A 21,331-nucleotide genomic window follows, 5' to 3' on the forward strand; every position below is an offset into this window, starting at 1 on the left:
ACTTTTTAAACTTTATTCTATATAATAGGGGTCTAGCTGTTTATGAAACAAATGATGGTGCATAATAATTCAGAATAGGGTGTCCATGTAGTGGGTTGCGATAGTTATAATAATTATTATTGTTGTTGTAAGAGCACAATTCATTAATTATGCTTTACATAAAAAGAATAGATAGAATAAATACTTATAAATTATATATATACATATACATAATAATCAAATTATAAATTAAAAAAGGTTAAATAAAAGGTATTAATAATATGCCATTCAAAACTCAGGGGCTTATTTCTGTATGTTAAAAATGCATTGTGTTCCAGCTTTTGAACTGTCTATGCTTTCCTGTCACTGATGACAAATGTTAGCTACACAGATTCTGTTTGTTGTCAGTTAATTCATCTGAACCTTGGTTCTTCAAAATCCCTCTAAATTCTAAATCTCTCGGCGCTTCAACCTCATTGGCTATCACCGCGAGGCTGACGAGCAATGGCGAGCCGTGATTGGCTCTGTGAAGGAGCTAAAGTACGGCCGAAAAGACAGACAGCCGGAAAGGAAGTAGGCCTTCAAAATAAATCAAAGAAGAAACGTATTGATTTGTACATGGAATGGAAATGATCCAGAATAGATAGGATGTCAAAATAGGATTATTCACGTTTGCTAATATATATTTTCTTGTAAATAAAGTGGATTGCCACATGTTTTAATAATTAAAATATATTGATTTTATTGCATGAACGTACACAATTGTGTTTAAAAATGGAGATTAGAGCCATTGAATTCATGATTACAATTGTTTGCGTTGTTACATCGTGTTTATACCCAAGCAAGTAACGCAACTTTTAGAATGTTATTTGTATTTTTATTCTCTTTGCACATTGGTATGACGATGGTGAATCCAGCTATGCTCAGTCATATGAAGCGGCTACATAAATCAAAATGCTTTTATTTTGTAAGATATTACCGGATGTACAAGTAGTTTTTATAATGGCTGACTTCTTAGTAGTGGACAGAGCTGCAAACCATTTGAAATCCCCCTCCACTGGAACAACAGAGCAGAGGGCGAGAGGGTCCAGCCCTGCAGTCCAGCTGAAACATGGCCGGCCGTGGAGGCGACGTGATGTGTTCATGGTCCCGGTCCGGATCAGCTGCCACCGACCACCCATCTTTAGCGGTGTCAGAGGAGCAAAAACCTAAGAAGAGGAGCAGAGCTTTCTGCCTCACCAGGATGAAGTCCCGCACCGGCAAACAGCCCCAGCATCAGCCCGCCGTACACAACAACAACATGCCGTTCATGATCCCCTGCCAGATCGGCAAAGAGATCAAACACATCTGCAGCAATTGCCGGGGAGCCGAGCCGCTGGACGGTGAGAGGACACGGTTCAGTTTACTACAAAGACAGACGGGGAGGGATAGAGGGGAAGAGGAGGAGGAGGAGGAGGTTTTACTCTCCTGGTTTTAAATTATTATTGTCATCTGCTGGTGGCCGCTCCCTGCCTGTCGGGGGGGAAATCTGCTCGAGAGCAGCGCTCAGATCAGCCCTTAACAGTCCTGCAATTAACTGTGTTTACTTTATAGTGATCTTTAAAGACCTCTTAGGTATTTCAAACGCCTGTTGATTCAATTTAGTTGAGCCCGTTTTCGATTGAATTGAGATTAAATTACCGTGGAGCATGATTTCAGTGTTTGTGGCTGAGTTTTACTTCCCTGCTTGCATTGTGGTTCCTTGGTCCACTTCTGTAAAACAATAACGTCATATCATCACCGTCACAGCATGAAGGGCTGGAGGGCGAGTCACACACATCTCTAATTAATGGACTTGTTGATTTAATTGAAAAATTACTTCCCAATCTCAATATCTGTCCACAGATGGATGTAGTCATGCAGATCATTTAAACTAGTGTTTAGTAAAGAACAATATTATAATAAAACATATTACATTCATATTTTTTCAGTAATGAGTTCGAGCTTTTTATAAAGGACTATAAAAACAACCAGTCAACATGAATTACTTAATTGACCAAGACCTTAATGGTCTGCAACAAATGATTTTTTTTCATTGTCCATTAATCGCTCTCTTTTAGTCTGAGGGGACATCTTCAAATGTCTTGTTTTGTCCGACCAGCAGTCCAAACCAAAGATATTCAGATTACAATTATACAAAAGCAAATGTTCACAATTGAGAAGCTGAATAATAGGTTATTTTTGGTGTAAAATGACACAAACTATTATTATATTATCAACATTGCTGCTAGTTAGTGTTCTGTCAATGGACTAATGAATGTATGGACTCAGCGTTGCAGCACTAGTGTCGTCACACTCGCAGCATCTTTGGCCTGACCAGCTGGCTGTAAAATGTGTCCAATCAATCAGCTAGCTGAATTAATTTGAAAATCTCTCTCAAGTATTATTGTCGGCCCGCAGATCAATACAGTAATGGAAAAGATTGCTTAAAATGTACTGTTGAGTCAAGACCCAGAGATGGGACTTTTATAAACTTGTTTCCCCATTAACAAATACAACCAGTTGATTTTAAACATCTTATTCGATCAAGATCTTATCGGGTTACTGTTATTTCTCATTTTTAATATCAATTATTTATTATTTAGTCTATAAAATGTCAGAATACTTTAAATTTAAATTGCCTGTTCCCAGAGCTAAAGGTGACTTATTTAGATAGTTGGTTTTGTCATTCTAAAGCCCAAAGATCTTCAAATAAATATGAAAATAAGCAAAATATTTGAGAACCTGAAACCTTTTAGTACATTTCTGGTTTGCTTAATAAATTAGTTGAATATTCAGTTATAAAAATTGCATAATAAATGTTTCTTTCTTCAGCTATTCAATCAATTGAGTAATTGTTTTGGCACTAGTACTGTCATACTCAAGACTAAATAACTTCTTGACTGATGTGTTATAAACACGGAATCTATTTGATTTGATTTATTTGGAAAATCTCGCAAACTGTTTCCCACCACTGATCATTACAGACATGCAGAAGGTTGGTGCTTAATATTTATTGCCTAGTTAACCCAAAACCCAACCCAGTATTGATTTACAGCTCATTCACAATAATAAGACCGTAAAGCAAAACAAATCCAAAAACATGAATGGACCAAGAACTTGGATGAGTCAGCTAATGGAGTGGGGGGATTCAGGCCGCCGGCAGCATCCTCTCCTGTTTGGCTCCTCTGAGCTTGTTGTTGAGTGAGTCAATGTTATGAGACGGCAGTAAAAAAAAACAGACCCGGGGGTCTGACTGAAAGAATATCGTCCTGCAGTGTGAGTCTGAGCCCCCTGACTCACTGCTGCGCTCGCTCCGCTGCAAGGGAGGAGAGGGGGGCAGAGGCAGGACACCTATAGTCTGTTTACAGAGACAAAGATGAGTCAAAACCAAGATGTGAATGAAAACATCTCCTCACCCCAGAGAAATCCACGCATGCAACATAATTATTGTGTTTTATGTCCACATGACTTGAATATTGATGATTGTTTTTTTGCTTTGAGAGAAACTATTCCTTTATTTGTTCAGGGAAGGTTTCTGTGGGTCGTCTGATATTCACACTAGGGTGCGACACAGATCTGCCACAGGGACTGCTGAGGAGGGGAGGTGGAGAGGGTTTGGGGTCGGGTGGGGGTTTGGATGTTGTTGTTGCCTCTCAATGGTGCAGATTTAAACTGACATCCCTCTTGTAAACAAGGCCACCTCAAGGCTGACATCTCCTCCTGTCTGCAGCTGCTCACTGCTTACTGTCCACATTGATTTGTTTTTCCTTCCTCACCACTGACATAGTATTCAGCTTTTGCTTGTGGCCATCCGTTCTAACCAAACATTCAACGCTGACAGCTTTCAGTACTTGGTAGTTGTCGATACTTCGAGCTACAAATACATTTTGGGCTGTTCCAAGGAAGCGTTGATTCAATACCCAACCAGACCACCACAGAAGTCGTGTTTCACTCCCATTTGTCTGGTTGTTGTCTACTTATTTGTGTGTGTGTTGTGTGTGTGTGTGTGTGTGTGTGTGTGTTTACATCTAATAGTGCTGGCTTCCTGTTTTATTATTCACCGCCTCTGGCTCAGGCCTCATGCCCTGGTTGCGTAGAGTCCGTCTCATACAGCAGGATGTTGTTTGTAATGGGAAAGGTGTCATTTCAAATGAAAAACATCCCCGGCGTGATTACTTTCAAACAATTCCCTGTAGGGCCAAGAACTACAGTGCAGAGTCAGACAGTGAGTGGGAAAAGTGGAGGAGGGAGAGACTTTGAAACAAGGTAATGCGCTGTGGATATTCACTGTGACACTTTCTATCCATATTAAGTTCCCCTTCAGACCTGTCTGGAGGTTTTCTTCATTTTGCTCCATGAGGCTTCTGTCTGCAAGTTTTTTCCTCACATATAACTGTGATGAAGAGCGATCAAAATAAGCTTTACCTGACTTGATTATGCACAGCCCTCGCGGAGAATTTGCCCCATGACATTTGAATCGCAGACCAAGTGATCATCTGTTTTCCTTAACTGTTGATTTAAGAATCACAATATTGCACTAAATTTGCAATATGATAATTGAATATCTGCTTTCTACCTGACTTAGAAGTGACCACACAAAGTAAACTGAAATGAGATGTTATTCAGGCCTATAAATCTTTAGCTTACGTTACCAATCACTAACCTTTACAATGCTTTTACATGTGGAGCAAGGAGAAAATCTTATTGTAGGTAAAAGATTAGAATCTGAGAACCTCTGTCATCAAGGGCGTGTGACAAGGGAAATATACAGTATAGGTGTGTTCGATTGATTTCAAGTGACAAATGAGGAGTCATTTGTGGGGTAGGATGAATTACATCAGGAGGGAATCTTGCACTATTATCCTATAAGGACTGAAAATACCGATTTATTTTCGTTATTGATTTGTTGCTTAATCGGTGGGTCTATAAAATGTCAAAAACTGTGAAAAATGTCCATCCCACTTTCCCAGAGTCCAAGGAGATGTCCTCTGATGTCTTGTTTTGTCCGACTAACCGTCCTAAACCTTATGCTTTTTAGTTCACAGTGATATCAAACTGAGGAAAGCTCAAATTTCAGAAGCTGCAAGCAAAGAATACTTAACATTTTCCTTTAGAAAACTTGATAGTTGCTGAATAACTTTCGGTCGATCCCCTGATCAATCAATCAGTTAATCAGTGCAGCTGTATGTATGTGTTGCAAAATATGTGGAAAAATTCTAAAAAGATAAATACATTAGTACTCATATATTTGAAGTCTGCTGTTGCTGTATGGATAAAGGAAAAATCCCCATCACACAAGTCATAAACATATTTTAGTAAGTGTTGTTAATCTGCTTGTTGATGACCTCGTTGTTCCCGATGTGTTTTCCAGCTGAGGAGGTGGAGAGGATTGGCAGCGATGCGCTCTGATTCGCTGGTTCCAGGCACACACACGCCTCCAATTCGACGGCGGAGCAAATTCGCCACCCTAGGACGTCTGTTCAAACCCTGGAAATGGAGGAAGAAGAAGAGTGAAAAGTTCAAGCAGACCTCTGCCGGTGAGAACGCAAACACGTCCATTATCACCCGGTTCCGCTCCCTCCCTCCCTCCCTGTAGTCTCTGCTTCACTCAGTCACAGTCGATGAATGTCTGCCCGTGGCACCTCGGAACAGGAGCGTTGATGAATGAATCTGCAGAGCAGGGGGTCACACAGGGGCTGCTGCAAAGATCTACTGTATATGATTTGTTTATGTAAGGCTGATGAAGCGCCCGGAGGCTTCTGGTCAGCTGCTCCTGCTGAGCCTGCTTTTTACTGCAGGGTCTGGTTTTAACATGTTTTTAGAGTAGTTAGATGTACTTGTGATATATGTGAGAAATGATGAACATGTTACACATAGTTGATAAATCGTCAACTTATTTCCATTGTAGTCCTCCAGTCTACTGTATAACAGCAGGCACACACAACTAAATAACTGTCCTTAACATGCCAAATACATCTTAGAAATCACAATTATTACTTACCGATTCAACTCAATTGATTTATAAAGTACATACAAAAACAAATGTTGACAAATGCCTTCCCAGAGGAGATATAAATGAAATCTGATAAATAAAAGAAAATCTTACAAAAAAGTCATTTTAAATGGAAATAAACAAAGTATATGAAATGTGAAAATACAAGAGGACAGAATATAAACAATCACATAGTTATTACTTAGGATATATTTTGATACCAACACTTTTGAACAGTACTTGTACTCGTTACAGAGTATTACTACACTCTTGTGTTGTATTGTCAATTTTACTTGGGGAAAGGAGGAATCTAGAATTTGTGGAAAAATCAAGCATATCGCAATTAGTAGCTAACTTACACAATTTACATTTGTTCTACTCTGTTGGAACATTATGACTAAAAGCTGGTAATTGCAGTATTTATCAGAGATGCGACCACAACAGATGTGTAAGTGCAGTTGATTGTTAGCGTTCACTGCAGCAACAAATTAGATTTAAACAGTGATTGTCAGTGCGTCACTGTGTCATCTCTTTTACAATAAATGATCTCAATGTTAGACCCATTATCTGAGGAAATGTGGATGTTGGTACATATGTCTGGTTCTCCACTACAATCTGCTCTCAGTAGTACACTGTAAAACAGTAGAAAGACTTTGATTTGGACGGGGAAATGGAAGCTGTTGTTGTTTCTCAGCTGGCTGAACGGTTTTACATCCTGTTGTCTCTGAGAAGACGCACACACACCGAGCAGAGGGGTGAAGAGAGGCTTCCTACAGCCAAGCTGTTCTCCCAGCTGTCACAGCAGCTCGCCTCCTATTTCTGTATGCAAATAAAAACACAATGTACATTTTACAACACACATGCAGGTAGATGCACGTTGTGAGCACCATGTGTTACTGCTGGACTCTTGCCATCATTCAGTCCAGGTGCTTAGAATTATTTGGGTTTATCGTGATCTGATACAGAGAAGGTATCCATGCTTCTTTTTTTAAAAGATCATTTAATAATCAACAAAAACATAAAAGTCCTTTCTATGCATTCTGTAAGTTGTACAACCAAGAAGGTAAAGGCATTAATGGTGCAGGAGAACTCTTTTTCTATATTTTTGATGAATATTTATTAAGAATATTGATTAAAAAACATCACCTACGATGCCTAGTCCCAGAGAATGTATGACATATGAGGCAGATCCGTGTGATGACAATCTTTTTTACTTCATGTCTACAACCTTTCAACCACTGCTATACTACATATTAGATATATATTCTTATTAGAGCATATCATATGAAAAAGGTTTGGATCACATGTTAGTGTTGTTGCTACACAGTTATGGTCGTGTGTGGGTTTGCCTGCCATTTGTTCCATGCGTGTACACATTTACAGGAATTTATGAAAATGCTCTTAAAAAACTGAACTCCCTGTTTATTCCCACAATGCTTCATATTGTTTTTTCACATTTGTGCATTAACCTCACGTCTTTTGGTAATTTGCCATTTGGTGATTGTTATCAGCCTGTGTATTTCTGTGGATAATCTTCCCACGTCCTACTAATTTAATTTGGAGAAGATGTGATTAATGAGAGTCTGCGATAAAAGTCAAATGCTTCCTGTCAGATAACTGATGGAAACCTAATGCAATTAACAATTATGATACTTAAAGGCAGAGAAATCAAAGCTTGACTTGATCTAATAACAGTTGAACATATCATGACAGAAATATAAAGGAAAACATTATAACAGTGTAAGGATTTAAAAAAATCAATTAAATATGATGAAAGTTATAGAAATTGTGCAGACCTTAAGATGCAGCTGGTGAGGAAACATCAAGTAAAACGAAGATAGATGATGTGCAGAAATATGCTCGTCATATTTAATACTTCATTGTAGTAAAACAAAGTGTCAGGATATGAAAAACAAATAGTCTTTTCACCTTAGTCATGTACTGTAGGTGACTTATGTGCACGACGTCCAAATTTGCAATGTGTTACTATCATGTCGACCTTCATTAAATGCAAATGATGACGTGAAACGGAGAGTTGTTCTAAAAATAAAGTAGAAAAATGCCAAATGAAAGTTGCATCTTACTATAAGCTCATGTTGCGTAAGCTTAAAGCTTTGAGATGCGATTATATGAGGTGCGTTTACAGAATCGGACAGTTTGAAACCACCTCTTCAGTTACTTTGCTGCAAACGTTATGTGTTCATGTGTTTGGGTTCATCACCTAAATACTTCCACTCTCTCTGTGGAACAGCTCGCTGGTAGTGAAGCCTGAGCATCGCTCCGAGGCTCAGTCACAACATTATTACTGGGTGTCAACAAAGATAGAGTCAGCGAGTTTAAACTAACATCTGCTGCAGCTACCACGTCCCTCCAACGTTATTGACGTCCTGAGTGTCCAGTGCACAAGTGGTCTGACGGTTTCCTTATTTCTTGTTGTTTATTCAACGTCCTGTCTTTTCTGCTCCCTCAGTGTTGGAGAGGAAAATGTCCACTCGCCAGAGCAGAGAGGAGCTCATCAAGAAAGGTGTGCTGAAGGAGGTTTATGAGAAAGGTGAGGGCAAGAAAACTAATGGGATCAATACATTTTTATTCATTTTTTAACAATTGTGTCCTTTGTATCAAGTGACAATCCTCTCTTTAGGTTATCTAACTACAGCTTCACAGATGTGGCCATTTGCTTGCTTTTCTCCGTCTCATATCATTTTTGGAATATCTGGTGTCTTCAGTCTGTGAACTATGGCCGGGCAATAACTCAGTTTGTTATTATGGACAGTTTAATCTTGATCATACGATCATATCAGGTTATTGTTTTCATTTTTCATTTTTCATTTCTGTTGTATAAATTAATGATTCATATTGTGATTCTAAAAATTATTATTTTAAGTTTGTTTTGTGTGATGAAATGCAAATCAGTGGAACATATTGATCATTTTGAGTATTTTACATATGATTTTGGATACATTTGCCGTATCATAGGATATTTGATATTGGGAAAATATTCATATCGTATCATAACGTTTTCAAACAATATTTGTCACACAAGTTCTACACATGAATTTGACTTTGAATGTGTGGAACTACAACTGCAATGAAGGATTATTTTCATTATTGAATAATCTTTTAATTATTATTTCTATTAATTGATTAACCATATAGTCTCTAAAATGTAAAAAAAGAAAAGAAAGAAGAAGACTGAAAAGGGCCCACCACAATTTCCCCACAGCCCAAGGTGAAGCCTTGACATTGAGTTTTGGACTTTCAAGGTCGGACAAAACAAGTAAAGATACTCGAAAGGGGCAAATCCTCCTATTTAATAAGCTGGGACCAGTGAACCTTTGGCATTTTTGCTTGATTATTTGCTTTAACAATTAATTGATTATAACAACTGTTGGTGCTTCTGCATTACTTGCTGCTACCTGGTCCACATTTTTATAACAAAAATTAATAAACCGCTTCCCCCTGTATTTGAATTTCTTCCTCTCTTCCACGTCCCTATTTTTGACTACCTTCCTTCCTGTTCATCTCTTCCTGCTCGCTGCTCTCTGTCTGTGCAGAAGGCTCTTCCCTGGCTGTACCCGAGGAGGTGAAGATGGAGAACGGGCGTTCTCCGGTGCCCATCTCCGGCCTGTCAGAGTCTGAAGGTACTGAGCTAATGGAAGGAGCTGCTGCAGCTGTAGGTAGGCAGCACAGACTCTGCCCCCGTGTTGCCTCCTCTCTCACCTCGTATTGTAGCATCTGACTGTTTTTATATCTTTGGTTCTTCTCCTCAGGCTCTCTGGAGTGTCAGATGCCAAGTGAGGGTGCATGTCAACAGGACCACGCCCAAAAATCCACAAAGAAGTCCACTGTGTATCCGCTTGACGGTGCCGAATCAACCCTCTCCAGACCTCCTACACTACACAAACAACCTCCTGCGCTACCACCCAAACCCTTCAACAGGCTACATCATAATCACATAATGGGTACGTTTGTCTTTGTCCATGCTCATGCCTGCATGTGTGACTCTTTGTATGCATGTCTAATCCTTTCACACCCTCCCTCTCCGTGCAGATGGTTCCCCGGTGAAGTTGCCGTGTATGTCGTCCAAGTTATCTCCTCCTCTACCTCCAAAGAAGCTCATGATCTCCGTACCTGCAGGGAGCATCGAGCCCTCTTTGCTCGCCTTCCAAAAGTGCCCCCCTCCCAGCCATGCTCCAATGGGCGGGCACTCCCTGCAGTACGGGGTGCTCCACCCCCCCAGAAGAATCATAGAGGAGCTCAACAAGACCCTGGCCCTCACCATGCAGAGGTTTGAGAGGTGAGGATCAAACTATGGAAACTCTGAATTTATATATATATTTATATTTCTTTTCATCTGTATCACTGTTATTTCACTTCATGCGACATTGAGCTCTCACCTCTGACCTTTGCCCTTTCCCACCAACCTGCAGCTCCATGATGCACGCTGTTCCCACGGTGATGATCGAGTGTGACGACAACAAAGAGAATCACCACAACGAGGAGGACTACGACGACCTGCCTGAGGAAGACGAGGAGGAGGAGGAAGAGGAGGAGGAGGAAGACGATGACGAGGAAGACGAAGATGACGAGGAAGATGATGATGATACATTGTTTACAAGTAGGTGTTTTTCTTTGAAGTCGTCCACCTGCTCATTGTGTCTTTTATCCATGTTATTCAAGCTCATCACACCGATCTTTGAACCATTAATACTGTAACCAGAAATGGCTTTCCAGTGTTGATTTGAATCATTTAACGGTTAACATAATTTATGGTGTGTTTCAGCTTGTGTTAACATGTTTCCATATAGTTGCATAAGTATCACATATGGCTTGAAGCAGTTTGTTATCAGTGATGTGAATCATTTATCACAGAAGCATTGTGTATATGGTTTATTTAGTTTGTTTGTTTTGCACAAGTAATATACACACACTACATAATACATAGGGAAAGGAGAAAAGTGCTGATGAGAACAAAAACACAAGAAAGGTTTATAAATAAATCTCACCAGGGAGGGAAAAAGGTCAAATAATAAGACAAGCTGCAATAATTGATTTTATTTAGCCACTAGGGCGCAGAGGAACTCCACAGCAAGCTGAGGAACACAACGCCCTGATATATTATCACTTTGTAAAGTTATCATGGCTAACATGCTAGCAAACCGTTGTTTTGGTTTTCACCAACTCCTGAGAAAAAATATAAACATCAGTTTTATTAGCTGCTAAACGCTCCACTATGTTCGCCAGCTAGCCGCTAACTAGCCGCTGTGTTTATCAAAGCTTGTTTGCTGAAAACAGCTGACTGAACCACATAGTAAATGCTGTAAAAGCAAACTGAAAGGGGTAAAAGAGGCTAAAAAGCAGCATAGCGCTGCAGAGGTGGTGAGAATTCTCTGTGGTTCTCACTGCCAACAACCTCTTTAACATTACAATCATTTGATTCATTGTTACTAAATGAATATCGGATTAGTGATGCGTTAAAAAGCTGAAATTAAATTCAATCAATAAAGACACAAAAAGCCACCAGTGTATTATAGTCAAGGGGCGCTGCCTCGCCCGCAATAGGGAGCACCTCCGCTAACGTTTATGTCATATTACACTTTCATAAAATATATGAAGCTTCAGGGAAAACAAGCACTTACAAGAGTGAGCCACCAGATCATTATCTAGCATCTAAATTCATCACGAGACAGAGTGAAGTTCCACTTTGTAGCCTTCGGGGCGGAAAAAAAAACAATACAATGGAAAAAATAAGAACAACAGTGATAAATAACCACCAAAATGATGTTCGGCTAAGGAATGAAATCTGCAGGCTCCTTTCATTCAGCTGTAGTATTAATACACCACATCCATTTTGCTTCTTGTACAATCATTGTAGGCACACTGGCCATGAAGGTTTTACGAAAAGACTCTCTGGCTATCAAGCTGAGTAACCGTCCAACGAAGAGCGACCTGGAGGACAAAAACATCCTGCCGATGCAGTCGGACCAAGAGAGATTCGAGTTTCGAAAACAAACAGCCACCAAACTGACCCGGTGAGTGGCTGGAATAACAACACTCAAAGATTCCACACCCACTGACCCACTGTTTAATTAGATATCACACACACATCATCATACACATGTACAGACGCACATCACTCCACATGCAGGCTCACCCGCAGAGGGCTTTAGCCCATGTTAGCTGTGGTAGATGTGACCTGGCTGCTAAAGGGAGCAGATGATTGATGATGAGTCATAATGGAGGAGAGAGATTAAAGCTTAGAAGCAGCTACCAGACAATTAGACATGAGGAAAATAGAACAGAGTACAGTGCAATCTGTAATCATTCCTTATGTATAGTTATTAGAACTACAAAAACAATAATTGTCACAGAATGTCTTTTTTGTTGTTTTGCTTGACCAACAGTCCAAAACCCATAAATATTTAATATTCAAATATAAAACACCAAAGCACCAAATCCTCACACTTGAGAAGGTGGAACAAGACGATTGACTATTTAAAAAAAGAAAAGAAAGAAACGTTCGGACACTTGCTGAAGCACAAAGTGTCTTAATTAGATATTCTTCTTGAACTATATGCCATCACTTGTCACATTTATATAAATCAAACATTGAGTGGATGGAAAAGAAAGGATGACAATTTGAAAACCGTGCACATTTTGTCCTTTGAGAAGCGGCAATGGCATAATGGCAATAATACACTCAGTTGAAACTATAGTTTTCCCTTTCTCCACCCATCCATTGGTTTTGTATATCAGGACATCTTGTATTATTTCTTGATTTGTATAACTCTTTAATAAAATGGTTTAGTCACATTGGTCTATTCTTTTTATTTTTTACTCCTCATTTTATTCTCACTCATCAATCATTCTACCAACTGTATACATCTCTGCACCCCCTCAGACTCGGTGCCTGTAAATTCACAAAATACAACCTCATAAAAAATGACATCACATGCAGGGTCAGCTTCTCTGCCCAGTCGGTCCACGAGAGTAACATTCCTGCCTGCATAAGGTTTTGCATGAATCTAGTACAGTGATGATGATGATCTGGAAGTACACGCGCAAAAGAATTCCTGACAGACATGTCTCTATTTTATCAGGCGATTGAGTCAAAGGCCGACAGCAGACGAACTGGAACAGAGGAACATACTCAAGCGTAAGTAACTTTGCACATGGTTGGAGAAAATTAAATACATTTTCACTGTGTGTGTGATCATGCTCTCTTTCTCCTTCCTTCCAGCTCGAAACGATCTGGAGGAACAGGAGGAGAAGAGGGAGATCAAAAGACATTTGTCCAAAAAGGTAATGTGTGTGTGTGTGTGTGTGTGTGTGTGTGTGTGTGTGTGTGTCACGTTCTATCAGAATATTTTAACAAAAACGACTTTGATGTGAATAGAATTTGGTGGGAAATGCAGATGAGTCAAAGAACAAGTGATTATATTTTGGAGATGATCGATTTTAAAGAGATTTAATAATATAATATAAATATGTGTAGTGAGTCTAAAGGTGGATAAAGAAAATTAACATTTCTATTAATTAAAATAAGAATTTAGAAGATTGTTGGAAGACGAATTCAACCTCTTAGTGCTTTCTAGTATTCTATTGATTATTCAACTGCACATAGAAAACAATAGTTTTCCCATATTTCTTTTACTAATGACCCTCTGACAGCTGGCAAACTACACACGTGTTCCTCAGCATGCATGTTGCAGGGCATTGAGCTATTGACACCCCTCCTTCCTTGCACCCTCTAGCTCAGCCAGAGGCCCACAGTAGAGGAGCTGAGGGAGGCGAAGATCCTCATCCGCTTCAGTGACTACGTGGAGGTCGCTGAGGCTCAGGACTATGACAGGAGAGCAGACAAGCCATGGACACGGTTAACAGCTGCTGATAAGGTTAACTTCACAAACATGCACAACAAATCCAAAGAATGCTTCTCTAACTCTGGACTCAAGTAGTCTGTACATATATACAGTATAGACTGTGTGCAAATAAGTGTTTCTTTGTGTGGAGTTCAGGCTGCCATCAGGAAAGAGCTGAATGAGTTCAAAAGCACAGAGATGGAGGTGCATGAGTCGAGCCGTCACCTGACTAGGTAAGACAAAGTTCAGGGTCTATGCAGGAATGGATAGTATAGTATGTTATACATTATTTAAATAAAATTGTATTCCAGGAATTGGTGTGGACGTTTTGACATTAAAATAATATAGTATGCCATAAAAAGGTCATAAAGGTTATAGTATAGAATGTCATTAGGAATATCATTAAAAAAAAGGGTGTGTGTGTGTGAAAGAAGAGAGGCAGTAAATGTAACAAGAGTGTGATGGATAAAGATACATTTTAAGCTCATTAGTTATCTTACAAACACACATATCATTCAGATTTCTTTTATAAAATATTAAATCTTTTCTATTATCATGATGTCCCACAGCCCTGCTTTTAATTGTGTATTGATTCAATGAAGTGAATGTCTTTTTTTGTGTAAGTGTTTGCATGGAGGGCTGCAGCTAAAGATCACTTTCTCCCTGCAGGTTTCATCGGCCATAAGATGGATCGGTCAGAGCTCGGCCATGCTTTTGTACTCGCACACCAAGCCTCAAGTGTTCAGACTGCTGCCCTCGTACTGACGGACACGAACACAACCTGTGTGCTGCGGCCGTCACAGGAAACACTTTACAAGTACAAATGGATTAAACGCTCAACTGGAGTCTCTCCTCAGTGGAGATTTTACAGACTTCTTGATATTCAAAAGCTTTTCGTTTTTTAAGATGAGGAGGCGGCAATTTGTTTACTTTGCAGCACTTTTGTTTTTGAACAAGGCTTAGAAGTGAAACACAGAATCTGTGGCCATTTCGAGGGAGGGAAGGAGGTTTATGTTTTACACAGGGATTGTTTTCTTGCCTTTCACCATGTTCTCACTTTCACATGTTTCTCAGCTGGACTTTCTTTCCTTGGGGGCGTGCTTGTGTTGGCATAGTTTTATTCCACGGAAGACATCTCAATGATAGTTTCTCATTTTGCCGGAGGAATTCAAATCTTTACACAGCTTAAGCTGTTTTAGGCAGCTGAATCTTAAGCCAAAATGAACTCAAATCCTAATCAAAGTCCTAAAATGCTCTTTGCAAGTCAGTTACAGAAAAAAATAAGAACCATAACACATACACATCAATCCACTGAGCAATAATTTCAGATTTTCTCCTCATTTGTCCATCTGTTTATGGGCTGCATTCAAGAGCTCAACATAGTGTTTAGACTTTCACCATTTTAAACCAAACAACTTGACTTGCTGTGGAAGTCGCGATCTTGAATGCATCCCAGAGTGACCGCTGTTGAGAGTTCAGGAACGTACTGTGTCACTGTGCCTACAGTATTGTTTACAGGGATTTAAAAGTTGCCAAATTGAGTTGTTTTGATTGATGCAGAATATTCTCTGTAGACACAGTAAAATGTTGCCGAACTCTCTGCTGAACTACAAGAAAGTAGACTTTTCTTTTTTGCATTCCATTTTTTATTGTATGAGACGAACCTTTGGTGGTACAGAATATGAAAACCCTGACACCTTACTGTTAGATTCTTTTATTGTTTACAGTCCATATAAGGTCAATGAAAGGTTGATCTGTTGTGTCTGAGTGAGTGTGTGTGTGTGTGTGTGTGTGTGTACAAGCGTCGGTAACATTACCGTCTCTTGTACGTTTAAAAATGTTTTGAGAGAAATGTTCTCAGAACTATAAGACTTGTACATAGCAAAGAAAGTAAACAAGACTTTTCAAATGTTTTTTGTAAAGCAGAAAAAACAGCATGTGGGTATTAATTTATTGTGAGTCTTCTATGATGTATGCAGTTTCTTAAAGAAAGAAACTTATTAAAAACAAATAAGTTTGCTTCCTCGCCTTCTTTACAAACACATTTTGTGCATCCGCATTGTATAGCAGCTGTTTTCAGTGTTCAAGTCCTTTCCACGTACAGTTCATCATATTCTTTGGGCAAAGCTGGGAATTGTCTCGTCAATATGAACATTGTCTCCCAAGTCCTCAGGCTTATAGAAAGTTGCCTGTGATTAGTTTTCAGATCAGTCATGCAGAGTTGAATCCAGAGTTGAGAGTTAGCGGTTCATCTCTGGGCCCAGATTTGTGTGGAGCTCCATGTGGCTATACAGCGTGCATCGGTGTGCCGCAATATTTGTGCCACAAGTCGATGGCTTTAGTCACAATAGCGTCTGTGTTTTCCTGCGGTATCTGGAAGAGAAAAGTTATGGTGAGGTTTTACAAGGGCGCATACTAAGAGGACAGACACATCATCAGTGTTACGCTGTTGTTTACTCACATTGCACAGAAACTTGACCACGCCTTCAGCCCGGGCGATTCCCATCAACATGATCTTGTAGCTGAGCAGAATCTCCAGGGCCACAAATACCAGAATCTTACAGGAGCCACTGATCACCTTGTCCCACACCCTAACAATAATCAAAGGGTTCATTTGAACAGTGAAGAATTTAAGGTCAAGATGTAACAAAAGTCTCCTCGTGTGTATCAACAGGCCTGAGAAGGATAGAGACCATGAAGCATTCAGAATTGCAAACAAAGGCTGTCTCTTGGCTCTCACTCCATCTGTAGCTTTCAAGATAAGCAACACATTTAAACATTCTACTGCAAATAAGCTTTCTTTGGTAATCACGACAAGTGTTATGGCTTCATATTTTCTTGCTCTTTTGCCCCATAAGGCACTGAAAATAGTTGACACTCTGTTGCTTATTATGTGCTTGTAGCTGCACGTCTGCAGACTACACAATACCAGCCTGACAGTAACCGGAACAAAAACGTTGGTTGGGCATTGAAATGTCATTTCATCCTGAGATATTTCTTAGACACATTAATGCATCAATAATTATAATCCATTAATATTATTCTAAAATGGGCCATTCTGCATAATACATACTTTTAGTTTTGATGCTAATACTTGGCTGAGGATGCTAAGGATTTCATAACAGGAGTATTTCTACACTGTAGTGTTGCTACTTTTACTTAAAAGTACTTCCTCCACCACTGGAAATGTGTTTCAAGGATCTTTCAAAAAAGCCTAAATATTAAATATAAAGAAAAGATAAAAATATTAGACTGCTGAGAGTTTTAAGAAGAGTATGAATCCTTGCTGAGTGAAAGTGTACCGATATCAGGTGTGTGCTGTGAACAGTAAACTGACCTCTGCAGGCTGGACTCGGGCAGGCAGCCAGCGAAGCAGCGCCTGAACCAGAGGCTGTAGGGCAGCTGAGCCAGAGCTCCGCTGTTCTTCAGATGGTTCAGCAGTCGAGGTTCCTCCTGACTCAGATAATGCTCCAGGCTCTTCGGCTGCACCAGAACAGAGCAGGAGGAGACAACAAAGTCTTAATTCACAGTGACGCAGTTTACAAAATAATGTGATCCATGAGAACTTGCAATTTCCCATTAATTCTGCCATTTGCTTTAAACTAAATTTACACAATGATTATCTTTCTCATCGCAGAGTGCCATGTTCAAAACTACAACCAGGACTATAAAGAAAATCATTTTCTTTTAAATTAGGAGCAAGTTTTGAAAGATTAATTTACCAAAGCCTCACCATCCAGTTTCATAGCTGTAAATACTATAATCATTGAGGGAAACAGCAACATGATGCGCTTTTTTTAACCATTTAAAATGATTATTTTGGTAATCAATTTGCTTTTGAGTTTAATTGAAAATTCTCATTATGAGGTCTACATAGGATCATTTGTTTAAGGCTTTGCTACAAGATTATCTGTAGCTGAAATATCTAAATGTCCAGTCAGTCAACCTACTATTTCTAAGCTTAATAATAAACCCATAAGTTACATTTTTACTTGACACTCAAGCTAAATGTAACACTCACAAGGTGGGGTAATGAGTCCCCAAACTTTGTGTTGAACTGATTGATGAAAAACTTGATCAGCCAATAGCAGTCGATAGGATCATCTACGATCTCCTCCATGGCTCGACCGATGGAGAGGAAGTCCTCGTTCTCTTCATCCTGAACGAAAAGGGAAGCAAAGAGGAAAACATACTGGAAGGTTGATGTGTTTGATATAAAAAACATTAATATGGGTGCTTTTAATAAAAATAAATAAAACAAACTACAGCTAAATTGTTTCAAAAAGATGTTTATTAAAACACCCTTGTTTTAATGGATTCCTGCTGACAGTCAAAGCGCTATGGATATTTCAGAGGTAAATATGACAGTCACATCAAAATACTGTTAACTGTTAACTACAATGCTCCACACCTCAGATCACTCACATCTCTCTTCCTACAACCTCCCAATCAAGTTGCATCAGAAAAACATTGCGCTTAGCTGGGCATCTAAAACATAGCTGTCAAATCATGCATGGGCAGTGCAGTACACAACCTTGAACTTTTCCCAATCTGATGCTTTATTTGTCTCAAATATGGCAGTATTTCTCTGTGTGTGCCTCGTCTCACCGGGGCGGAGGTCTCGGAGCACCGTGGGAGCACCTGGATCTCCAGCTGGAACATGCGCAGGTAGACGTGGGTGGAGGGTGTGGAAGGGTTGATGTATCTCATCACCTCCAGAGCCTCCAGGATGTCCTGGTACTGCTCCTTCCTGTAGCCTCCCACCAGAGCGTGAGAGTCACTGTGGGGAGGTAGGATGCCTGCAGGAACAGGAGAGTTCAGTTTATGCATAAATCACATAATTGATTCTTTAACATGCACTTTTAGAAATACAAGCCATTACTGTGATATGTGGTGCGTGCGTGCGTGCGTGCGTGCGTGTTTCTTACCCAACAACACCTTCCACACATGGGTCCTGTACATCAAGGGGAGGGGAAACCTCTGACTGAAGGTGCTCAGCTTTTCTAAATCTGTTAGAAGAGTGAAAACGATGGTAACAGGAAATTAACTGATTTACAGCCACAAAAACTCAACCACGAACAAAAGAGAAATAAAGTTAAAGCACTTGATGGGAATAACTATACGGTTTACATTCACTTCGGTTAAAATGGATGTTTGGAACGGTTCCAGGACAGTGGTGAAATAAGTGTGTCTGGAGCACTGCCCCAGACACACCTGGAGGAGATCTTTTTTATGTGACACCTGCTCAATGAAGTGGCTGTATTATGCGATTTGTGTACTCATGTAACAACCACAATGCTATCCCTGAACCAAATTCATCCAGCATGTAAGTCATGTTTAGACAGAAATATTGGTGAAAAATAAATGTTACCTACCCAGAGGATTGTCCTTGAGCAGTATTTCCAGAGATTTCTTCTCCTCCACTCCTCTGAAACCCACTTTCTCATAATATGAAGAGCGGAAATTTCTCTGAGGGTCGTCAGCCATACTTTAACCTAGTCAGTGAAACCTACACAACATTTACAAAAACCTTTAGTATGTAGTTTTACATGACATGTCCTGTAGCATACAGAGGCAAAACAGCTGCATACAAGAATAAAACAAGACCACAACATTTAGTCTGTTTCTTGCTACTTTTTATCTTGAGAGCCAACAGTGCAATGTAACTAAGTACATTTACTCTAGTACTTAGTACAACTTTGAGGTACTTTACTTGAGTCTTTACTTTTATGCCACTAGATACTTCTGCCCTACAACATTTCACCGGGAAACTTCGTACTTTGTACTGCACTACATCTATCTGACAGCTTTAGTAACTAGTTACGTCACAAATGCAAGCATACAATGCAAACACATTTCAGGTTCCAGCGACACATATGGGATGATTTACTGTTTTTTGTATTAATTATTCGACAAAATTGTATTAATTGGCCACAGGGGACATTTACCTACACCGTGTACTTTACTTTTGATATGTGCAGTGCTTTAATTTGTAACATAGTATTTTTACTGTGTGGCATTACTTTCACTAAGTAAAGGATCCGAAGAGCAGATGGTGAAAATTGGTTTATGCCATCACACTACAGTACGGAAAATGCAGTTCGTGTTCATTTAGGGATTAAAGCATGTTTGAAAATATAAACTGTGGCAAATCCTTCGTCAAGCAAATGATTGTGTGGGTCTGACAATGACAGCGCAGTGCATTTAGATGAGCAAATTACAACACGTCTAGGTTTAGCACAGTGACACATGTTTGTTAAATTAAACAAGTACGCCTACCTTGCTCAGATATGTTTCACGCACTGCATGGATTAGCTTTAAACTAGTAAACTAACTTCATAACATCAGCCAACAAGCTAACGTTACGTTAGCTACAGATCCACGTACGAAGTGTTTGTAACTGTAACATTAACGGCAACGACAACATCACTTGACTGACATTTAGGTGGATGTTGTCGGAGCACTGCAGACGAATGCCACATTCCCAAAAGTAACATTTACAACTGGTGTGCTAGCATGGATGTATTAAAAGAACTGCTAGCTACATGCTAACCACCGTTGTTGTTATCAGAACACTTCCGGTTGGCACTTTCGAAATAAAACGCGAGTCTCACTGCCCGACAACCTATTGCCTTGAGCCACATCGCGAGTTTTGCAAATTGAGGGTAACGATCTAGACGCGACCCTTACTTGTGACCGATCTACAATAAAACTAGAGCACACAAAGAAAGCAAATGGTAAAGACACTTTTTTAAGGCAAGTTCAAAGCAAAGAAAGCATTTATTCCGGTGTCATATCCTCCACGCCCATGTCCATGTCCCACAACTGAAAAGGGCTCAAATCAATTAACCAAAAGAGTAGCTTTAACAAGTGATTTTAAGTAAACATGGTTTTTTAATCTACTCTGTTATGTGACCTCAAAGAATTCTTGTCCAATGGGAAAAACTTACATATGCAAATATTTACCATGTTACATGGCCTACATGAATGCCTGTCAGTCAATATCATATTTGGTTTGAGGAAAGGTAAACACTGCTAAACTGTATTACCCGAAGGACCATGTCAGTAATAGTTATGGAATGTTAAATACAAGAAATTTGGTCGAATTGAAAACAAATACCAATGCAGACGTTTTGTTCAATCATTATTTAGTTTTCATTTTATAATAATAATTTTCCTTTAACATTTCATTTGATCACTTCTGACAATATTTTCCCAGCAGTAAGCTATTGTATGATTATATGCTAAAAGTTTAACATTTTATTAGCATAATTGTAATTTTTAAAATAAAGGTTCCGTTTAAATTGTGGACTCTTAAAACAACTACTCACAATCAGTAGGTTTTACTTCATACCTGTGATCTTTTGAACATTCCTTGGTTAATATTTTGCACATTCCTGCACAAAACTGTATAGCTCTTTGATTTTAAAACAGATATATTGTACAGTGTTTTCTCTCCATATTGTTATTTAAAAAA

General features: G+C 39.4%; 2 protein-coding genes across 3 annotated transcripts; one reads left to right on the forward strand and one right to left on the reverse strand.

Annotated features, from left to right (window-relative positions):
- Window positions 1–1,026: 1,026 nt before the first annotated feature.
- phactr1 (phosphatase and actin regulator 1) lies at window positions 1,027–15,873 on the forward strand. The gene is made up of 13 exons (XM_029429899.1): window positions 1,027–1,361; window positions 5,372–5,537; window positions 8,463–8,543; window positions 9,547–9,669; window positions 9,763–9,954; window positions 10,043–10,289; window positions 10,423–10,610; window positions 11,868–12,024; window positions 13,093–13,148; window positions 13,233–13,294; window positions 13,747–13,887; window positions 14,011–14,087; window positions 14,524–15,873. The coding sequence occupies exons 2-13, from the start codon at window positions 5,399–5,401 to the stop codon at window positions 14,537–14,539; spliced, it is 1,479 nt and encodes a 492-aa protein (XP_029285759.1). The 5' UTR covers window positions 1,027–1,361; window positions 5,372–5,398; the 3' UTR covers window positions 14,540–15,873.
- Window positions 15,269–20,466, reverse strand: tbc1d7 (TBC1 domain family, member 7). 2 transcript variants are annotated; one of them, XM_029429901.1, is made up of 8 exons: window positions 20,294–20,466; window positions 19,230–19,363; window positions 18,783–18,863; window positions 18,463–18,653; window positions 17,876–18,013; window positions 17,192–17,337; window positions 16,316–16,445; window positions 15,269–16,227 (listed from the first exon to the last, which is right to left on the reverse strand). In XM_029429901.1, exons 2-8 carry the CDS (start codon window positions 19,339–19,341, stop codon window positions 16,141–16,143), a joined length of 885 nt encoding a protein of 294 aa, XP_029285761.1. In that variant the 5' UTR covers window positions 19,342–19,363; window positions 20,294–20,466; the 3' UTR covers window positions 15,269–16,140. The 2 variants fall into 2 exon arrangements, with proteins under 2 accessions (XP_029285761.1, XP_029285760.1); XM_029429900.1 differs by having other exon boundaries at window positions 20,134–20,465.
- Window positions 20,467–21,331: the final 865 nt, after the last annotated feature.

The sequence above is a fragment of the Cottoperca gobio genome, chromosome 4 (genome assembly GCF_900634415.1).
Source record: "Cottoperca gobio chromosome 4, fCotGob3.1, whole genome shotgun sequence".
Classification (NCBI taxonomy): domain Eukaryota; kingdom Metazoa; phylum Chordata; class Actinopteri; order Perciformes; family Bovichtidae; genus Cottoperca; species Cottoperca gobio.